General features: G+C 40.6%; 1 protein-coding gene across 2 annotated transcripts in view; it reads right to left on the bottom strand.

Moving 5' to 3' along the window:
- Nucleotides 1–21,289, bottom strand: part of LOC137632499 (inositol-tetrakisphosphate 1-kinase-like) — an 84,698-nt gene that overhangs the window by 50,107 nt on the left and 13,302 nt on the right. For both annotated transcript variants that reach the window (XM_068364461.1, XM_068364462.1), the window contains exons 2-8: nucleotides 13,650–13,760; nucleotides 12,283–12,307; nucleotides 11,227–11,325; nucleotides 8,319–8,460; nucleotides 4,056–4,151; nucleotides 3,302–3,345; nucleotides 3,003–3,162 (exon numbers count right to left, since the gene is read on the bottom strand). In XM_068364461.1, coding sequence (XP_068220562.1) covers nucleotides 3,003–3,162; nucleotides 3,302–3,345; nucleotides 4,056–4,151; nucleotides 8,319–8,460; nucleotides 11,227–11,325; nucleotides 12,283–12,307; nucleotides 13,650–13,747 — 664 coding nt within the window. In that variant the 5' untranslated portion in view covers nucleotides 13,748–13,760. The remainder of the gene's footprint in view (nucleotides 1–3,002; nucleotides 3,163–3,301; nucleotides 3,346–4,055; nucleotides 4,152–8,318; nucleotides 8,461–11,226; nucleotides 11,326–12,282; nucleotides 12,308–13,649; nucleotides 13,761–21,289) is intronic.

Below are 21,289 nucleotides of genomic sequence, written 5' to 3'. Positions count from 1 at the left end.
GATTTTAGCTTTCAACTTTTTCTTCATACTTTTGATTATAATTCCTACAATTATCTACCATAGAAACGTAACACTGGTATCTATAACTAAAGTTAAAACTATCGAAAATACACCTTAATTTTGGTATGCAGTCTGACAGAAGCAAAACTAAGTCCTACTCCTCGCTCCTAAGGGTGTTTCTCAGTATCTTTGCAACCCTCATTGCATTTAGACACCTAGCAAAAGCTCTCCCGTACCCCTCCTACCTTCTGTCACCGCACTTTTCATGTCTTTGATTACTTTTATTGTTCCCTTTTTTATCACCAATTTCCTGTATATTCTCTTAAATACTCTCGTTCATACATTTATGTTATTCTATTTATAACTATTATCCTCAAAATTATTCCCTTTTATTCTATCATGCTTTTCAGTAATCCATTGCTTATGTTTCATAATGCTTCCACCTCCGTTTTCTATGCTTCGCACTTTGCTCTCTACATTCCCGTAATTCATAGTTCTCTTCATTTAAGGCTCATTCCCACGATCAGGCCATTTTTATGTCTTTTTCCCTTTCATGTTTTCCTCTATTTCTTTCACTGACTTTTCCTCTTTTCCATGTAATTTTCCTAACCCAATCCCTTCCTGAACAGATCTGCTTCTCTTCGGACGCCCTTCTTGCTCCCAAGCCTATTGTTCTCGTGTCTCAAATCATAATCCTCGTAACACCCGCTATCCATTTCCCCCCTCCCCTCCAGTTACTCCGGACCACCCACCCACTCCAACACCTCTCGATCAATGCATTCAAATCCCATTTTTTTTCTTTCGCTTTTCTATCCTGCTTTAATTCCATCGTTCTTTTAACTTACCAGCTCTCTTACTTAGCTAATACTTTATAATATTGCTATTCCTATTGCTTAAGCTTTTACTTGGGGATATTTTATGCCCTTATTTCTATCTCTAACTTATTATTCTTTGTTTTCCTTCCCATGATCTTCTACTCCCATGGGACTTGCTACTATTATGCTTTCTCTCCCACTGATGGACTTTGTCATTATTCTCGTTGTTTAGCTACACACAAACAGGATAAGGATTTGGACTTTAATAAAACACTCAAATTGTCTGTGCGTGCGCTCCTTATCAGCGACGTTTGTTTTGTTTCCATAAAACTAATTCCGAAAATAGTTGTGCATTTTTTTCTATTTTTAACCCATGTTATAAATAACACTTATGTTTCTGTAACAGATAATTGTAGGAATTATAATTAAAAAGAGTTAAGAAAGAAGTTAAAAGCCAAAATCTACTGGAATTTCTGTTGAACAACAAGTCATGCTCGTGCTAAGCAGGAACTCTCATAAGTGGTGGAAGCATGCCATGACATCACAAGGTGGGCGTGGCTTACTTCACCTGGATATATTGCAGCGACTATAGTCATGTTTGTGACTTCACAATATGGCCCTACCATGTTGAAAACACAGTGTCTTGTCCAATCAGCAAAGTTAAGCAACGTTGGGTCAGGTTACTACTTGGATGGGCGACTGCCTGGGAACACCAGATGATTTTGACAAAAAATTGAAAGAGGTTTTGTTCTCTTCAACATGCCTTAGCAATAGAAAGTAGATACCCTGTTACATACAGGAAAAATCTAGATCTTTACATATTCCTATCTTTTAACGTGATTAAGCAAGTGTGAAAAGTTCAGGCTCTCTACAAACCATGAATGACTAATGGCCATAATCAGGACACAAGGGAAATGGTCCGCAGATCTTTGCCATCTCTTCCAGTGTCTCGAAGCCTATAATCATCAAGTTCCCTTCATAGTAAGACTCCTGAAGTATTATCATTTACTCAGCTTATGTAAATTTGTGGCTGAGCTTGCAAGCGAACAAAACACACCGTCATCCGAAACACGATGCTACCAAAATTACCTTAGCTGAAACATCACCAACAACTTTCTCCAGAACAAAAGACATCATATACCAATTCTGATATGACAAAGTTCTACAATGACTCAAATGTAGGCTTGCATAGTAACTTTGACATGGCTGAACAGGCAATCAGGGATCCCCCATGCCAGCTCCAGGATCCTGAGGACATAACTGACACCAGATTGAAGACTGGTCTCTACATTTGATCTCTACTGTCCTAATCAGCTCTTGAATTGAGGGGAAACCATAACCCAATTAATGTGTACCTACATGACCCTTCCACTTCTTGGGGAGAAAGATCCCACCAAACCCTTGTAGTTCCAAGAGTCCTTTGAACTCCTTAAGATAAACTCATAAAAAGGGATTACTGTATTGTACTATAACTATACAACCTTAGGGAAGGGTGAAATTTCCTTCCATACTTTGGCCAAAAAGGGTGTCTTCTGGCCTTGCATTGTCATCACAACCATAGTTATCTTTAAAAAAAAAAAAAAAAAAAAAAAAAAAAAAAAAAAAAAAAAAAAAAAAAAAAAAAAAAAAAAAAAAAAAAAGTCTGAACCCTTGGGTCTCCCTCATACACAAGACTGCGATTTGTACATTAGGGAATGAAAGACGATATTTCTTTGCTATACTACCGTATTGGATTCCTTGTTCTAACCTGAACAGGAAAGTCCTTGGGGATAACACTATCACCCAACCCCAAAAATTTAATATAAATAACATCAAGGTCAAAATATCAATCAAGATCAAATTCTGCCAGACTCCTTACTTCCGAGGTAAAATAACTACTTTCCATGTTTGTATTCATTAACAGCCTCACTAATAAAAAGCTTGAACATAACGGATACAAAAAAATTTGAAAGTGCAATTCAGTGTACTGTGCTGTATTTTCAATAATCGCTAGGAAAATTGAAGAAAAAATAATGATCATAACATCACTCACAATTTTTTTAAATACAGAAACAATACTTGTAAAGCAACTGTAATAGCATTGAAGAGCAGCAACACAGAAAAAAAAAACAGCTATTGCATAATTACATCTAAATACTGTACAGTATACTAAAATAGAAAAAAATAAACAAAACCAGGATAGAATACCTCCAGCATAGAAGTTTTTGAGAGAAGGACGGACAACAACAAACCAGACTGGCCCCAGGACAAACAGTTTGTACAAAACTGCTCCGTGGTTTATGAATGACTGAGCAACACACGGGACAGCACAATCTGATATCCCATTTTGATTGAAGACGACATCCATCTGAAATTTGAATTCACGATAATTATAATGTAACCTTAGCAAAATGTAAAATAATTACCTTTTCATGATCAATAAATTACAATAGAAACCCAAAATATTGAGTTATCTCATAATACATTACTCAAAACAGAAGTCTTACCTCATGTGCTTCTCTGCCGCCTCCTGCAGTTAGAGGTTTGCATACTGAAAAAAAAAAAATACAAATGAAAAACTGCATGATTAGTTATAAAGGAATACTGTCCTGTAAGTTATGTTCTTAAAATTACAGCAGCAAAATAAGCAATTATAAGGAAAATATCATCTAGTTAGTTGTCAGGTTACTATGCGGAAGAGTTTGTGTCTCACACAATGTGGGACAATCTATAGAAAAAAAAATCTACCTTTACAACAAAGAAAAAAAATTAAAAAATTCTACTTGCACTTGAAAAAAAGCAAAGACATCAATCATTATGAGAAAGGGAAACTCATATATCGTATGGATTTATTGTTTGGGAAGTTATATTAAACCGCAGACGGGGAAATACAATGACAATTGAATTCTTTGTAGCTAACCAGAGAAAAGCACTATTACTAAGTTAAAACTAAAGTAAATAAATTAGAATCTACATAAAGAGCAAACTAGGTCTAATAAATTTGACTTCCACAAGAAAGTACAGAAAACTAAAGTAAATAAATTAGAATCTACATAGAGCAAAATAGGTCTAATAAATTTGACTTCCACAAGAAAGTACAGAAAACTAAAGTAAATAAATTAGAATCTACATAAAGAGCAAAATAGGTCTAATAAATTTGACTTCTACAAGAAAGTACAGCAACAGCATTCTCATACTAAAATAAAAGGAAAGGTTTTGAATATTTCTTTAAAATTCCATATGGAAATAACAAAATCTTACCTACAGGAAAAGTGATCTTTGCTTCTTTTAGCAAGACTTCATTGGCTTTTAAATCACTAGTTGGAAGCAGAACAAATCTTGGGGTGAAAACGTCCTCTGAAATACAACACTAAGGTTATCGACACAAAATTATAATTATCATGAAAAGTCTATCAATACCATTACGTCACATTCCAAATCTCCTATGATTTTCTAAAAAGGATCTATTCACATATTAACCCTTTTACCCCCAAAGGACGTACTGGTACGTTTCACAAAAGCCATCCCTTTACCCCCATGGACGTACCGGTACGTCCTTGCAAAAACATGCTATAAAAATTTGTTTTTCATATTTTTTGATAATTTTTTGAGAAAATTCAGGAATTTTCCAAGAGAATGAGACCAACCTGACCTCTCTATGACCAAAATTAAGGCTGTTAAAGCAATTAAAAAAAAATATACTGCAAAATGTGCTTGGATAAAAATAACCCCCTGGGGGTTAAGGGTTGGAAATTTCCAAATACCCCGGGGGTAAAAGGGTTAAAAGTGAATATCTAAGCAAGTTATGCCAAAGAAGTTATAGTACTAGGTAAACTAAGTAGAAATCAGAAATCAATTAGGCTGGGAGGCCCCCTGAATGCTGCAACATTTTAAAATCACAACTTATACAATGAGCTAAGTAAAACAACTAACAGTGACCATCTTATTTGAGAATACAATAGCACAGTAGTAACCATAAGAGAAGCATCACAAAGTATGATAGAAAACTAGGAATATCTTAATTATTCTTGGAAAAAATTTCAAATTTTCTATATCTTTCTGAGACTTGTTTCTTTATACTACATATGACCTCTGAAAAAAGAAAAAAAAAATTACAGTACTATAAAAGCTTTTATTTTTACCATTCACTCTTTTTATGTCGCTTCTCGCTTCATGGGTTTGCCACAGAATAAGTTCTCTTCACTCTTCTGTCCTGCACACATATTGCCTTAACTACTATCAGGTTCAAGTATTCATCTGTAGCCTACACTTTATTTTCCCATGATTTCGTGGGAATTACAGGCCGTCACCACACTAATTCTATAGTGCTTTTCTGATGAAATGTTTATCCTTCTCTCATACTATTTTATAAACCTTCTCAGAGTTTTAAATCTTAAGTCTTATTTCCCAGGAACTGAATATCACACCTCTCCTCTACTTCCTAATTTTTCTACAGCACTCTGACCATGAAACTTAAAATTTCATGGTCAAATCTTTTCAAAAGCTCAAAAAGTTTTTTCATTTTTTTTCATGCAAGCATTTCTGTCTATTTTATTACAGTATGTGAAATTACTTTATTTCTGTTCAACACCACAGGAGGATAAGAAAAGGGGGTGGGATTGTAAAATGGCTGAGGTTTATTCTCAAAGTTCTAAAAAGGAATAATCTTGGCCGATATAAAATTTAAGCCTGCAGTATGTCGCACAGAATGGTGAACTAGGTATCTCTACAGACAAAACAGCAGCTACCCTAGCTCCCTCATATGAATCAATATTTTTAGCTATAGAAAAGAACAAAAGGAATCAGAAACTTCAAAGTAAAAGTGTACATCTCTAACTACATACATACATACATATACCAAAGGCACTTCCCCCAATTTTGGGGGGTAGCCGACAACAACAAGAAACAAAACAAAAAAGGGGACCTCTACTCTCTACGTTCCTCCAGCCTAACCAGGGACTCAGTCGAGTTCAGCTGGTACATCTCTGACTACCAAGCAAATATGCAGTCATGACTGCATCACTGAATAACCTATAACCATGACAGGAAGTAAAGATAGCTACTGACTTCAATGGTTATTACAAGGCTGACAATCGAGTGGGAATCTTGTTAGAATCCTTTGGGAGACTTCCTAGCAGCTAAATTTGTTCTACTGACCATTTTAGCTGTTGACACAAAACCTGACAAGTCTCTTTTGAATACTGAAAATGACAAATTCGGAGATAATTTGTATTTTTCCTAACCATACAAACCTTAGCTATTTACATGGGGTATTACTTTCGGCGTAGCTGAAATGATGAGCCATTAGATTTTAAAGAGGGTTAACTACCCTCTCGCTAGCTAGCGAGGGGGTAGTTAACCGTCGTTAAAATCTAATGGCTCGTCATTTCAGCTACGCCGAAAGTAATACCCCATGTAAATAGCGTGGTTTGTATTTCGGTTACGGAACAAATAGCAATTTAATCAAGAGCACTCCACTGGGTTGAATAATGAAAACTTTATCAAAATATTTTCATATTTTCATTATATAATGAGTACAGTACAAGATATAGATGACCATTCAGACCAAAATATTAAAGGATATCCCAAAAGTAGTCGCGAGTTGCACAGAGGGAAAACGCTTGTCTATTTCCTTCCCCAAATCTTGATTAATTACAGAAAATGTAAAATCCAATTTGGGAAAGAAAGCCCATTCATAAGACAGTTGAGAAACTTTCTGATGATATTTTATACTATAACAAATTTTGAATTTGAGCCTTGTCCTGGCTCTCTGGATTGAATAGAAGTATGGAATAAAATCATATAGCCAAGCACTTGGGTAGGAGACGCCAATTAATGCTCAAAAGCAACTGGGAGACAACCCTGCAGTTTACTATAAGTATAAGTTAAGATGCTAGACAGCAAGATTGAGGAAAGAAAGTGGGAAAGGAGATGCAGTAGCACCCCAGAAATTTCCCACCATCTAGATATTGTGGCAGTCAGTAATATGGCCTTCAGATAATGCTCATCAAAGTAATCAGAATTTTAGTTAAAAAATATCCTAACTTGAGAACTAAACTGTATATGACGTATCCCTACCTCCTCCCTAATTCACGTGATTTTGTGTGTTTACCTTGGTGTCTATATCAGCTTCAATAATATGAGATCACAAGATAAGGTAGGAATAACAGTATTGAGAGCACAAGACAAGAGTGAGCTGCTAGAGATGTGGAAGCAGTTTCCATGGAGAATTTCACTACCAACAGGGTATCGTTCAATTTTGAAATGTCCAACACCAATCTCCAGTGCCTTGGGCTAAAGGGACTGACCTGTTCCACTACCATCATGGATAGAAACTTCTCAGTAAAATCTGAGAACTTGCTGACAATTACCCTTGCATGGTTGTAGAGTGACTGGTTGAGGTAATAAATGAGGAAGGGAGAGTGCTGGTAGATGATAGCTTTCTCCACAAAACCCTTAGGACCTGTAGATGCATTTGCACAAAGGATCAGTTGTCCAGAAACAGAGCCTACCTCCTACTGTAGATTGTGCTCTTGAACTGTCATTTGTGGAACTTAATTTCTCTTGACTTACCAGCAGAATCTGGTCCCGAGGTATAAACCTATCTTCTCCCCGCTCTGGGTTGAATAAAGCCAGTCAATCTTCAAGAAGAGGTCTGGCTTGGCTACTGTAAACTACCTGTCTATTGTAGTAAAAAATACATAGGACATGCATACAATTCTGGCTGGTTAATGAACCGAGATCTGAATGCCCATACGGCCCCTGTCATCAGAGAACATTAGTTTCGGGAATATACATACCTGATCCCGTTATTCAGTTATTATCGGTACACACTGTATAATACTTTTCATCAAACCTATCCTGTTAATAGAAAGCTTTGTCTCTGCAAATCACACAATTGTCTCTGGATCAAAAAGTCTCCTAACAAGTACTATATTCTTGCAAAAAGAGAAAACCAGTTTTAACAAATTTTGGAGACATACTGTACCTCAAAATTTAAAAAAGTACTATCACAAAACACTATATACATAAAAAAAAGATAAAATGCAGAGCTACTAGAGGTATGTCTGTGTGAAATGGGACCAATTGGAAGTGGAAGAAAACAAGGGAATCTCCCTGCTCACAGCAGAGCCCCTGCTTAGGTGGCAGCCAAGAGTGGTTGGGGAGTACTAAACAAGGCAGTGATTGTACCGATGGAGATTGCTGTAAAACAATATATATTTACATTTAGGAATCAAGGCTGTTGTCAGCAGTCAGGGTATAGCAAAGAGCTTCAGTAAGATTCAGCGATAAAATTCAGGTAATTGATGTACTTACTGATCTTAAGACAATCAAAATGTTTAGGAGGATAACTAGTTGAATAAAGAAAAGAATTAAAATTAGCCTAATTTTAACATAATTGTCAATGCCCCTTCATAATTAATATCACTAACACTAACCCTGCACCCAAAACTATGCATAGTCTAGGGAGGGATATAAAGTATAAAATTGATTACACTGGAAAATGCAGCGCCTCAATCTTACTTTCATCTTTTAAGGTGTGTTGTAGAAGCTGATACGTTTCCTGTCGTAAGAGGAGTTTTCGTACACCAGGAAGGGGATCAATAATAAACACTTCAGGATGATTTGCAGCATAGCTCTCCAACATTTTAACGGCAGCTACAGCCTTGAATTAAACAATTCATTGTTAAAAGAAAAAGAAAAATATTTATCAACTCTTGATAAATCTAAAATGAAGTCTAATAACATTTAAAAGACATTAATATAAAACACACTTATTGTCATACATCATTAATTAGATACTAATACAGTATCCTTTACTATACACTACTATTACATTTATTGAAAATGCATGAAACTGGGATAAAATTGATAAACTAATTCTTAACCACAGCATCTTTTTATATAATGTTCAATTTAAAATAAAGTATTTAAAGCATAAAATTACAATACAAAGAGAAAAAAAATATTCACTAAACAATACTGTACTCATAAGACAAACTAGGCATATTTAGACAAGGCCAATTACAAGCTACACCCATTCAGCCTCTTTTACAAAGTCTTGCACTTCACACACTAAGACAGGACTGTAGGCACTTTCAATTTCACTTTGGCTCAAGATGATGCTTTAATTTGTCTACAATGTTGTATGTTCTGCTTAGCTTCTTTCAAAATAACATCAATTTATTCAAGAATGTCTTTCTCCAATTTTCGATCTTTGCAAAAATAGTTTGTATTATCCCTGTTATACTCTAGTTTTATGGAAATAAACCTAATTTTTAAACAAAAATTAATTATTTAAATACCTATGCAGAATTCATAGAGGTTTACACCTGCCTCCCCACTATACTAAGCATCTTCCTCCAATGCTTAGGTTCACTGACAGAATCCTTTGGAGGTGCAGAAAATATACCTGGCATCGTGTGTTTACCCAGTGGTGCCACCTATCAGGTCAACTGGGCATCAAACGATTCTTCTTCACTCAAGGGGTTTACTACTGCACTATAATTTCCTTTTGGTAAGGGTAAGCAATTCTTCTAGGAAAAGGACACTCCAAAACCAAACCATAGTTCTCTAGTCTTAGGTAGTGCCATAGCCTCTGTACTATGGTCTTCTACTGTCTTGGTGTAGAGTTCTCTTGCTTGAGGGTACACTAGGGCACAATTTTCTGTCTTATATATCTTGATCTTGTTTTGTTTTAAGTTTTTCTAGTTTATACATGAAAGATTTATTCTAATGTTATTACTGTTCTTAAAACATTTTTTATTGTTCATTGCTTCTCTTGATGTTTATCTATTTTCTTATTTCCTTTCCTCACTGGGCTATTTTTCCCTGTTGGAGCCCTTAGGCTTATAGCATCCTAGTTTTTTAACTAGGGTTATACCTTAGCCAGTGCAGTACTAATAATAATGAGATGGAAGAGGAGTAGAAATTTCTTTTATAGGTCAGGAAGCTGGTAGCTTTAATCGGTTAAAGAATAATGTCTACAAGGTAGGACTTATTCAAATAACAAGACAATACACATCAAATGTCTGTCTGGATATTATGTGTACTGTACACACACTCCCGCTCATACCTACAATATAATACACGTACTGAAGAAGAGGGCTTTTTTGGCAATATGTTTCTGGTGAATGTAATGCATTCGAGTTAATTCCCACTGTGACTGTAACAGTAATGTTACCTTATCATTTCAAATCTAGCCTATGAAATGCTGAAGACCTTTTTTTTTGCTCTATGTCGTGCACTAGTCTTTAGCTAATTTTATATTGGTACTATAATACTTACTATGGTCTTATTTGCAAGTACCGACACGTAGTGTGTGTGGAGGGTAATTCTTTTAAAGGCTTATTCAAGGGAATACAAAGGTAATTTCAACTATCCACCTTTCTAAAGTCTCAAATATTCCCGTAGGTAGAAGGTTGGCCAGGGAACCAACCACCTGTTGAGATACTACCATTAGAGAGTTATTGGGCCCTGAGACTGGCTAGACAGTAATACATTGGATCCCTCTTTCCGACTAAGATTCATTTTATCTTTGCCTACTCATACACCAAATAGTAAGGTCCATTCTCTCCCCATTCTCCTCTGACATCATACACCTAACAACACTTGAGATTACCAAACAATTCTTCTTAGATCAAAGTGTTAACTACTGCATTATAATTGTTCAGTGGCTACTTTCCTCTTGGTAAAGGTAGAAGACACTCTTAAGCTATGGTAAGCAGCTCTTTTAGAAGAAGGACACTTCAAAATCAAACCATTGTTCTTTAGTCATTTATACTGTATATGGAAGATCTAATATTATTACTATGCTTAAAATATTTTATTTTAATCGTTATTACTTCTCTTGTAGTTTATTTATTTCCTTGTTTCCTTTCCTCACTGGGCTATTTTTCCCTGTTGGAGCCCTTGGGCTTAGTGTATAGCAACTTGCTTTTCTAACTATGGTTATAGCTTTGCTTGTAATAATATCAATAACAAAAACATAAAAAAGGACAGCTTGATTAGATAATTCCCATCGGTTTCAATAATCATACAATATTAAACAAGGTGCTGGACTATCATATTTTGTATTTTTACTAAATCCACGTAATCTCCTCAACCCAGATAAAAATCTGTGATTAATGGAGAATTTGATACATCAGAGATAAGGATGCCCAGAGGATTTACAAGCTTAAATTCTTATTCTGGTTTAAGCAAGGGTTAAAGTATTTCTTATAAACTTTTTATCTACTTATCATCCTTATAAACCCTCTTTCTACTTATTAAAATTCTTATCAGTAGATTTAACAGTAAAGTTTTCTTCATTCTACACTAGAGGATAAATCTGAGATAGCCAAACAAATAAATGCTTATATCTAATTAAACATAAACTAACTTGAAATGGAACCACTACGTAGGTATCATTACATCACAAATATGACTATACCTTAGGATCATCACTAAGAGCCTGGGCATAAAGGGCAGTTACTTTATGAAGAATCATGTGAAAAGGTCCCTGATCTTCAAGTGGGCTGCTCATGTCCAGCTGAAAATAAAATATATATTAAATTCTATTGCCAATAATTTCAGAATGTAAATCTAAATAACAAAATTCCCATATAGGAAGTTTTCCCAAATTACTTTAAGAAAAAAATAAATCTCTTTCAGCTTCCCCAGTCTTGAGAGTTCCTATCTCTCTATAGGCTTCCAAGTCATTGCTCAATTTTTTATCACTGTATTTAAAAGAATTACAGTACTATATTGCAGTGCTATGCCTCACTTACGAGATCTTCTCTAAAACTATATTTTTGTATAGGGGAGGGGAGAGAGAGAGAGAGAGAGAGAGAGAGAGAGAGAGAGAGAGAGAGAGAGAGAGAGTGTGTGTGTGTGTGTCTACTTCAAGTCTATTTTTATTGAAGTTCCCCTCAAAATTTGAGTGTGTGTGTGTCTGCTTAAAGTCTATTTTTATTGAAGTTCCCCTCAAAATTTGAGAGGGTGTGTGTGTGTCTGCTTCAAGTCAATTTTTATTGAAGTTCCAGTCAAATCTATTAAATGTAATGGACATGACCACACAAGTATGCCCTGACATCATTTACTCAATAAGCTGCCTGGGACATGGATTTCACAAATACAGGTAATTTGTGCCTGTGAAAAAAATAATAATGTGACATGAAATTCACATTGATAAATGGGGGCAAGTATTTCTCAGTGTTCAAAACAGTGAAGAATGATATTTTAGAATACAGAACAGCTAACGATAACCAGCAGTATAACATGGATGATTACTCTCTGATATTAAGTTTGTGTTAGATAAGATACCAGACTTGACACACTTACAGTATAAAGAACACGCCAATCTTTCCCATTTCTTCAAGAATTATAAACACACTAATCTTTCCATTCTCTTCAAGAATTATTTCTGAATCTAAACTAAAGTTACTTTAACAGAACAAATCAACTTTCTTTTATAAGAGAGAAAACATTTCAAAGGAGAGACCCTTACCTTTACAAGCTTTATGTCACGCCTCCTGAAATAATGTAAAGAAATAAAAAAAGATTAATTTACATTAGTATGTACATTAAGAAAATCCATCCTTAACAGCTTTTTGCCATTTGTTCAAGAAAACCAGCTTAACCCTTTTACCCCCAAAGGACGTACTGGTACGTTTCACAAAAGCCATCCCTTTACCCCCATGGACGTACCGGTACGTCCTTGCAAAAAAATGCTATAATAATTAGTTTTTCATATTTTTTGATAATTTTTTTGAGAAAATTCAGGCCTTTTCCAAGAGAATGAGACCAACCTGACCTTTCTATGACAAAAATTAAGGTTGTTAGAGCAATTTAAATAAAATATACTGCAAAATGTGCTTGGAAAAAAATAACCCCCTGGGGGTTAAGGGTGGGAAATTTCCAAATACCCCGGGGGTAAAAGGGTTAAGCATAATCAGGGAAGAGGTAGCATAAAAAAATTAATATGAAAGTATTATAAATCCAAAATTTCCCTATTGCATTCTATATTTAACCCTTCAATACTGATAAAAAGAAAGTGTTAAATCTGAATATTTGTTATCACGGAAAGGGAGGAAAGCTTATCAAGATAAAAGCTTAGCACACTTTAGACCCACATAACTGAAGTACCAGTATTATCAATGTTATACAGTAAAAGGATAAGACACATTCAAGAAAGGACACATTCAGGAATTTGAAATTCTATAATCAAGCTAGTTATTAAAATGACATGCCAAGCTATAAAATGGTTAAGACCTTTTTAAATGGAAAAATTCACTGATCTCTGAAAAAAGAATTTGCACTATTCACATGGTGGAATTTGGAATTCTATAATCAAGCTAGTTATTAAAATGACATGCCAAGCTATAAAATGGTTAAGACCTTTTTAAATGGAAAAATTCACTGATCTCTGAAAAAAGAATTTGCACTATTCACATGGTGCTTTTGAATTCAAATATAAAGATCAAGATTAAGGCTACGCAATAAAGGAATGTAACGGTGTGATATATGAGTCTTTCAGTCGAGAAACATGCCAAGCGCCATTTTTAAAAAGTGTCCGAAATCGCGATTGAAAATTGCCAATTTTCAATCGTGAATTACTCGGTAAATATAATAGCTAGGAGTTTCATATTTGTTATAAATAGTAGCAAATTTTATATCTATAATAAATATGAAACTCCTAGCTATTATATTTACCGAGTAATTCGCAAGTGAAAATTGGCAATATTCAATCGCGATTTCTGACACTTTTTAAAAATGGCGCTTGGCATGTTTCTCGACTGAAAGACTCATATGAAGTTACTTCTATGGCTATTTGTCAGGTGATGCAAAACCCACCAAGAAAGAAACACAACTCACCTGCACACTGTTTCCAATTCCTCTACTCCAAATTTTTGACATTTCTTATCATTAAACCAATATCCAACTACAATTTCAGGAGACTTTGATAAGTCCATCTTCACAGCAACTCTGTAAAAAAAAGTATATATATATTAAATACATTATAATTCTCTATGGAGCCTAAATGCAAATCTCTAGTTTTACCCACAATATACCAAATTTTCAATCATTTGTATTTTTCCTAGCATACTTACCATGGAGTACTCTCTCAGGAGTTACTCTTTAGTTTAAACTTGCGACCAGAAAATTTTTACCCCAACCAGGACTACATTCCAGGTGAGACATCAAAGCCTCAGGCCGGTAACATGGCCCAGGGTATGTTCCCTGTGCAAAGCGACCTTCCACTGTCTTTGACCCACAATGCACCAAGAAGAAGGCAGTGTCGGGCTTGGTAAGGACTAGGCAAAGGTCACCATTCGTACTCAATCCAGGTGCCACCGTTGTCTCAATACCAGCTACTTCCGAGAACCAGCGGGGTAGGTAGGGTGGGACATACCTTCAAGAGTAGTCCGTGGTAAGTATGCTAGGAAAAATTCAAATTACTGAGAATTTGGTATTTGTTCCGATGCATTGTAACCACGGACTACACTCTCAGGAGACTTAGGCTTAGGAGGTGGGAACTGAAACGAGGAAGGGGCAGAAGACAAGGTGATATGGAAGGTTTGTTGGGGAAAAAACTTCAAGAAACCTGCAATAACACTCACCCAAGTTGGGGACACCCATCGGCGTAGAACTGTCATACGTGCCATGTAACAGGAGAGGGGGGTAAGGAACTCACCGCGTCTCCCACCCCGGACGTTAACACTGTGTGCAAGTTGTAGCATTAAATCCTCTGTTGTGCCACCACGATGGGGCCGAGTCTGTACTCATCGCGAGACATTAAGAAGCAGTCTTTCAGGTATAGGGAAGTGAAGGTGTTCTGTCTCTTCCACAAACCTGCTTTAAGAACCTGTGCCACCGACATATTCTTTGAAAAGGCCATTGATGTACTGATGGACCTGATATCATGGGGCCTGGCAAACAAGAGCGCCGGCCTGCCCTTCGCTACATAGACCCTTCGAATTACCTCCCTGAGCCAGTAGGAAATCGTGTTCTTCGAAATCGCCTTCCTCACTTTGTCCGTAGAGACAAACAGGTGTTTTATTGCGGCCCTAAAACAGGACATCGATGCTAGGTACTTTCGGAGAGCCCTAACCGGACACAGCAGAAGGTCCTGCGAGTCATCTGACTTAAGGATAGCTGGGATCACCACCTCTGAGAACCTCGGATCTGAGATAGCTGGGCTCTGGGTCTTGGCTATGAAGGAGGGCACAAAGGTTAGGATTGCCTCCTTCAAGCCGATGGAATGACTAACGTTAGCTGCCAGCCCGTGCAATTCGCCCACCCATTTGGAAGAGGCAAGGGCGAGGAGGAACACAGTCTTCAGGGTCAATTCTCTGTCCAGGGCCTGCTGCAAGGGCTCGAACGGTGGTTTCTTAAGGGAGTCCAAGACCAAGAGGACATCCCACTCTGGAACCTTCAAGGAGTGAGGAGGGCAGGACTGCTCAAAACTCTTGATAAGCATGGACAGTTGCCTAGAACCACATAGGTCTATTCCTTTCAACTACGCGATCTGTCCCAAGGCGGCTCTGACCCCTATGAAGGATGTCACCAACATGTTCCTATCTAGACGTAGGTGAACCAAGTAATTTGCTATTGTCGGGATGGAGGCTCCTATGGGCTTACGGTCGTTCTTCCGGCACCACTTGTAGAACTCTAGCCATTTAGCTTGGCATATGGCCCTCGAGGAGGAGCAGAGGCAACCCGTCATCTGGGAGGACGCCCTTGGGGAGAATCCTTCCCTTGTTAGGAGGCGCTTGATAACCTCCACGCGTGAAGGGATAGGTTTCCGAGCCCCTCGTGAAACTTCAGTAAGTGAGGCTACCTGAGAAGATCTCCTCTGATGGGAAGAGGCCACGGCTGGGACACTGCTAGGTCTCATAGGTCGGGGAACCACTCCTTTTCCGGCCACCAGGGGGCTATTAGAGTCAGCTGAGCCTCTTTGCAGGTCCTTAGTCTGTTTAGGGTCTGCCGCAGAGCCCGAACGGAGGGAATGCGTACACATCTAGGCCGTCCCACGGATGTTGAAAGGCGTCTTCCATGACTCCTGTTGGATCCGGGACTGGGGAGCAAAACACTGGTAGTTTGGCGCTCAGCCTGGTTGCAAAGAGGTCCAGGGAGGGACACCCCCACCTTGCTATGACATGCCTTGCTACTTCTGCATGGAGGACCACTCAGTGCCTAGGTCTTGGCCTCTCCTGCTCAAGCCATCTACCACCACATTTATTTTTCCAGGAATGAATTTTGCCGTCTAGGTAGTCCCATTTCCATCGGCCCAGGTTAGAATCTCCTCTGTCAGGTCCTGCAGAAGATGGGACCTTAGACCCCCCCCCCCCCATTTCTTGATATAGGCAACCACCGTGGAGTCGTCCGACATTAGGGAGATTTTTCTGCCGGTGACTTCGTCCACCAGGGACAGTAGGGAGTTCTAGCTCATTTATGTGGAGGGTCTTCTCCTCATCACTCCACAGATCCAAAACAGAGATGTCCTGCAGGTGGGCTCCCCAGCCCTCCTTGGACGCGTCCGTGAATAGTAGTACTTCCGGATGAGAGTCCAGGAGGGATACCCCCGCCAGTGTATTCTTCTTGTCCAGCCACCACTGGAGAGCCTCCCTGGATGTCTGCGATAGGGGGAGCTTCTTTGGTCGATCCCTGGTCTGAGGAGCTAACAATCTTTTCATGTCCCACTGAACTGGGCGTAGTCATATCCTGCCCAGAGGGACCAGCTTTTCCAAGGACACCAGGTGCCCCACAAGCCTCTGCCACTGACGAAGGTTGGCCGTTTCCCCCCTTAGGAACAGTTGACTGACTTCTTCCAGGTATTCGAGCCTCTCTGACGTGGGGACTGAACATACAGTAAATCCATTCCCAGGTACGCTGTCCTCGTGGAGGGAGATAATTGGAACTTCTCCCAGTTCACGACAATCCCAAACTCATTGCATAATTCCACCAATTCGTCCCTCTGCTTGATGAGGACATCCTTCGATCCCGAGAGAAGGAGTCATTGTCTAGGTACCTCAAGAGCCTGATACCACCCTCATGAGACCAATGCGACACCAGGGTAAAGACCTTCATGAACACTTGGGGGGCTGTGGAGAGACCGAAGCAGAGGGTGCAGAACTGGAAGACCTCTTCTCCCCACTTGAACTTGAAGAACTTCCTGCTGGAGGGGTGTACTGGGATCTGTAAATAAGCATCCTTTAGATCTGTGGATAGCATGAAGTCGCCTTGTCTGATAGCAGCCAGGAGTGTGCGAGGGGTTTCCATTTTGAAAGGCGTCTTCCTGATGAACTTGTTGAGGGAGGAAACGTCTATCACCGGTCTCCAACCTTCTGTGGCTTTCTCCAACAGGAAGAGCCGACTGAAGAATCCCAGTTCTTGTAGGGGTGCTCGTTGGACAGCGCCTTTCTATAGTAATTCGCAGATCTCCTCTCCTAAGGCCTATCTCCTGGCCTCGTCATTGGTGGTAGTAGCCTGGGCCCGTGACCCCGTTATCAACAGGGGTAGGTCGCCCTCGAAGGGCAATCTGTACCCATCGCGAGGAACTTGAACAGTCCATGGGTCCGTGCCCTGCGCGGCCCATGCTTCCCATCAATGATTGAGGCATCCCCCCACTGAAGGGAACATGGAAGAGGGGGTGGGCCTCTTTTCCTACTTTCTCCTAAGGAACTTGTTGCTGCCTGGTCGTCGGTTCTGACCGAACCCCTGCCGACCATTAGGAGGGGCGCTTCTGCCTGGGGTGGAGGAGGGCTGTGGGAGCCCGGACCAGCTTGGAGCGGCGAGAGCCTGTGAAGAGGGAGGAGGAGGCCTGTTAACTGCTGTAGGAGGCCTTGGCCTGGGAGCCTCCCTATTCCCATGATTATGATGTCTGGAGGAGGAGCTGGAGACCCTGTGGAGAACGGTATCTCTGTTGTCCCTCCTCCACTTATCGAGGGCTTCTTCAATTAACCCGTCATCAAACAGTGCCTCGTTTGAAAACGGAAGAGTTTTGCAGGTTCCTTATTTCCCTCGAGGGGAGCCTCCTCGGGATCCTGTGAAGAACTGTGTCCCTCCTAAGAAGGACGATGTTGGAAGCGGATACCAGGGACAGTTCCGCTAGGAAGGAGATGGCCCTTCCTCCTGACACTGCTCATTCCATAAACTGTTCCTTGGTCTGATCCGACCAATCTAGCTGTTGCAGAGCAAAATAACCCATGGTGTTGGACCATAGGTCCAACCACAAGGAGACAGAGAATGAAGACCACACTGCTGACTTAAGGGCGACGATCTCCTGGATAGAAAAGGCCACAAAAGATGATCTTGAAAAATCAAATGAGCATATAGTACTGCTTGGAAGTTGGTGAAGAAAATACTCATTGGCTTTTATATATTTAGGAACAGGAAAAAACAACATACTTAAAAAAAATTCAAAGATTATAATAAAGGTAGAATTTTTGGATGAGCTAGAAGCATTTTTAAAACAAAGAAATTTGCTTAGATTTCAATAATGAATTAAATTTTTTTTGAAGAAATTAGTACTGTAATATCATGTATGAGTGAAAAGAAAATGGGCAATCAGATCTACTTTGGACATCTTTTTAAAAGAAATCGTTAACCAACGTACTTGGATTCAATACATTCGATTTTGTCTGACCCCTCATAGTACTTCCTCTGTTGGATAAAATGAGGCAGGAGGAGCTGGTGCAAAGAGAGTGAAGTGGGGCGATCTGAGCAAAGGCCTTCTTCCTGGCCCCTTCCAACCCCCTTGACCAGGACTGCACATATGGTCCAAGACTGTGTCCTTACCTTCTTGTGGAGCTACAGAGGGTCGTCCAAGCCCTTGATGGTCCTCCTGCAGGCCACCACCTGCCAAAAAGCATGGTCAGACTTTTTTTTCAGCTTGGGCATATCTAGGACTTGCTGCCCTGGGAAGGTAGTTGTTGTTTCCAGAATCCTGGTCATCATCCACCCACGAGTTCTCCCCCATTCGAGCCCAGGGGAAATCATAGTCGACATCATGCCTAAAAGACACCCTTAACATCGTGGGAACCTCTCTCGCTGCCATCACAGTTGCTGAAGATGAAGAACAATGAGACCTCTTCTGGATCTGAAAGGTATATCTAGCAAAGCTGTTCTTCGGTATGGTCTTCGTGTCCTTACTCTCACTTGGAGGAGGAAGGAACTCTGCTACCAGGGAAGATCTTGCATCCTCCCTGCGCATGGAGGAATTGGGGACATCCTTCAGGGAAGGAATTAGTAAAGGTTGACCTGAAACCGCCAATGCAGCAATTGTCCAAGAGCGACAACCTCGATGGGAGAGAGGCGATATGATGTCATCAAAGAGATCTCAAAAGTGGCTTCTACAGCGGTGAAGGGTGTCTCCCGGGGAGGGGGGAGGGAGTCTGGTTCTTCTGCTTTCTTCTCTTCTCCATTGGCATAACTGGAGTCATCTCCAGTTGGGCGAAGTCCTGTTGAACTGCATCTGAGGAGCCAGAGGAGTCACACATCTTAAACCGGATAGGTGAGACGATCATCAGGGGCTGATGGTCCTTGGAAGAAGCTGGAACAGCCAACTTGCACCTCGAGTCGTGCAGAGGAGAAGAGATCTTTGAAGAGATCGATGTTTCTAAAGGAATCCTAGGGGTACTGGTAAAGGTTGCCGAAACCTACTTACCTCTGGGGGGGAGCTCCTGTTACTGCCAAGCCGACTGCTCTCATCAATGCATCAAACCAGGGGACGTCCTTCACGAAGGATGGCAGTAAAGAAGGCATCTCACTGGGCTGGCAATCGCCTCTGGCATCTGAAATGGAGAGGGAGACCTCTTAACTGGCCATAGGGGACCCAGCAGAGTATCTCGCTCTGGCTTGCAAGAGTGAGTAGGAGAATGCAAGGGTCTGGGGGAACAGTCTACATTCCTCAGTGAAGATGTGGGAGTGCGAGAGGCTGGACGACCACTTGCTGGAATGTCGCGTGAAACCTGACAATCATGCTCCACTGGGTGACTGAGCGATGGAGGATGGCCACGAGCTGTGGGCTGCTGGCCACTCGCAGGATGATGAAGGAAAGCAAGCAGGAACTGGATCGCGAGCTGCTACTGAAGATCTAGAAGAAGGGTCATGCAGGCAAGCACGAACTGACGGAAGCCTAGATCGTGACGAATCACAAGAAGTGTAGTGAGGAGACGGTGTGGCGTGACGCGCTGACGAGAGCTCTTGCGCTGGAAGGCGATAATGAGCAGGAACTGGGTCATGCGTTGCCTAGATATGTGCTGGAATCTGCTGACGGGCAGGGGCAGGCTCATGCGTTGAATCTGGAATAAGGATGTCTGCCTGGATCACGGCGGTCATCTTGAGCAATCTTCCTGACTGTGCTGAGCGACAAAGGTAGAGAACAGGGGGTGGCGAAGCACAGTCTGTACTCTGGTGAAGAAGGTGTGACTGTCTACATTCCCTGGAGGAACGACGAGAACTCCTAGACTCGGCCAAAGGCCGAGGAGAGGCTGGAGCGGGTCAAATTTGCAGGGGACAAGCAACATCCGAAAGCGAACCAAACTCCAAAGTGCTAGAGAAAGGTGCAGGTGAGGTCAGACGCTGTCTCAAAGCCCTGCAGGGGTGAGACCACTCAGAGGAGGAACTCATCTACGAACAGGAAAGGCGACCCCGAAGAGAACAGGGACATGCCTTGGACTTTGTGGCCCCCTTCTGCAGGCTGAGCGAACTCAGAACAAGGGGAAGCGCTGTAGTCAGCGGTAGGAGCTGCGTCAGGTGAAAGTGGAGAACTCTGGTCTGGGAACACAGCGCTGAATACAGAAGCATGGAACTCTTCCGGCAGGAAACCTTCGGAGCCTTTCGAAGGAGGATACAGGTCCACCTCTGAGGAAGCCGGTGTGAGCTTCCACTCCGCTCCCACTGACAACAACTCAAAAGAGGCCTTCCTTTGATGGAAGACCAGCAACACAAAAGAAAGGCCAAATCTACAATATACTATCTACTGAGAAACTCACCAGCGGCCCTTCGAACCTAAGGGTTGTCCTGGAATTAAACGGCCAACACTCCTACTCAATCGACCCCCTGGAAAGACCGAGCAAGAAGGAGCTTCAGGATAAGATTGAAGGGTTGAAGAAGAAGTACAAGGTTTCTTCAACTTCAAGGATGACCCCAAAGGAGAAGACTCCCTCGTGTTTCTTTGAGATCCAAAGGCTTATTGGGTAAGGTCCCTGCAGTGTTAGAAAAGTCTTTGCCCTCTGCCTGTTTGGGAATGTGATCGTGTGCATGGAAACTTTTATCGAAAAATTTGTGTTCGTGGATCTTGATAGTGATGCCGTCTACTATAGTTTCTCTGGTCACGAGAGACATCTGACATCTTCTATGCTCTCTGATGGGCTGTCGTCCTTAATGGTGTCTTGCCGTCTGAAGAAGGGCGACGATGAAAGCAGTGGCTATCGTCCTGATCGATGGTGCACGTATTATAGCAGTTCCCTTACAAAGCCGAGTACTGGTAGCAGGAACGTAGGCACCTG

Source organism: Palaemon carinicauda, chromosome 41 (assembly GCF_036898095.1).
Source record: "Palaemon carinicauda isolate YSFRI2023 chromosome 41, ASM3689809v2, whole genome shotgun sequence".
Classification (NCBI taxonomy): domain Eukaryota; kingdom Metazoa; phylum Arthropoda; class Malacostraca; order Decapoda; family Palaemonidae; genus Palaemon; species Palaemon carinicauda.
Note: the sequence above shows the minus strand (reverse complement) of the source record. Positions and strands in the feature narration are given on the sequence as shown.